General features: G+C 31.6%; 1 protein-coding gene across 1 annotated transcript in view; it reads left to right on the forward strand.

Moving 5' to 3' along the window:
- LOC106469694 (eukaryotic translation initiation factor 3 subunit L-like) overlaps positions 1–1,331 on the forward strand; it is a 44,464-nt gene that overhangs the window by 12,238 nt on the left and 30,895 nt on the right. Inside the window, exon 8 of the mRNA XM_022398274.1 lies at positions 507–587. Coding sequence (XP_022253982.1) covers positions 507–587 — 81 coding nt within the window. The remainder of the gene's footprint in view (positions 1–506; positions 588–1,331) is intronic.

The raw sequence follows: 1,331 nt of genomic DNA on the forward strand, positions 1-1,331 counted from the left end.
GTAAAAAAGTAGCCCAAGAGTTGGCAGTAAGTGGTGATGACTAGCTGCCTTTCCTCTAGTCTTGCACTGCTAAATTAGGAACGGCTAGCGCAGATAGCCCTTGTGTAGCTTTGCGCGAAATTCAAAACAAAACATGTCTGTGCAACTGCAACAATATGCAACAACTACCTTTTTGAAATAATTGACACGTGTTATATACTTAATGTATTAATTATATTTTTTTTTATACAATGTATGATAACATATTGCATCTTACCTGTTAAATGGAAAGGTCATCAAAAGGAAGTAAATAAAGGAATGCAAGGTTGATGGATCTAAATTTTGAAGTAGTTCGTTGCTATACTGTTAAGTCAATCAGATTTTTCCTTGCTGTTATGTAATGCTTAAACAATCTTCAGTAAATGTTTGAACTAACTTGTACTTAAAAAAAAAGTAACAGCGTAAAAAAGTGTTGGTATACACACCTTTTGGCTAAGTTTTTAATTTAAGTTTATCTCTTTTTGCAGTTTCAGTCTTTTAGCCACTATCGCAGCAGGCTTAGTGAAAAATCTGAAGATGAAATTGAACTCCTTCGCACAAGTCCCAAGGTTTGTCTTGTTTTTATTTGGTTTTTGAATATATGATGAATCTTTATATGAGAATAGTCCTCCATATATGACTTTACAGAATGTTTTTTCTTCCGTTAAACTGTACTTTCAATTACATTAGAAATACATAAATCTGTAGTCTGGTAAATACTTTATAGTTTTAGAAAATATTATACCATTACAAAGATATTTAGTTTCACATAAATCCTCAAACAACCTTTTGTTTTGTTTATGTATACTGTACTACTAAAAGCTTGCTAATTCCTGCTGAAGTAAGTGGATTGGGCAGAGCACAGATAGTTCATTGTAATCCTTTGCACTTAGCAACAAATAAATGAACCACTGAATAATAACAGACTGATCATCCAGTCATTCATTTGGTAATTTCTGGTATTGATGTAGGTCTTGTTTTGACCTGTCAGTATGATAATTTTATCACTGGGTTAGAAAATAATTCTGGCATGATACGAGACAAAATATCATCAAGATAAATTTCTAATTAACTCTTTCAGCATGGGCTCGGTTCCTGGGACTGACCTCATAACCATTTTGTGCTTGTTATAGTTTTCATGCTATAACTTATAAATTAGTAAGCAAATTTTAAGGAAATTTGGCAGATTATCAGTAAACATTACAATGCTTTCATACACAAAATATAATTTTTTTTTTTATGAAGTCTTAAGGTTTATAAAGCAATGTTTTTCTCATGCCTTTTTTTCTTTTTGCATGTTGCCTATCTAACAT

This window comes from Limulus polyphemus, unplaced genomic scaffold (genome assembly GCF_000517525.1).
Source record: "Limulus polyphemus unplaced genomic scaffold, Limulus_polyphemus-2.1.2 Scaffold3617, whole genome shotgun sequence".
Lineage (NCBI taxonomy): Eukaryota > Metazoa > Arthropoda > Merostomata > Xiphosura > Limulidae > Limulus > Limulus polyphemus.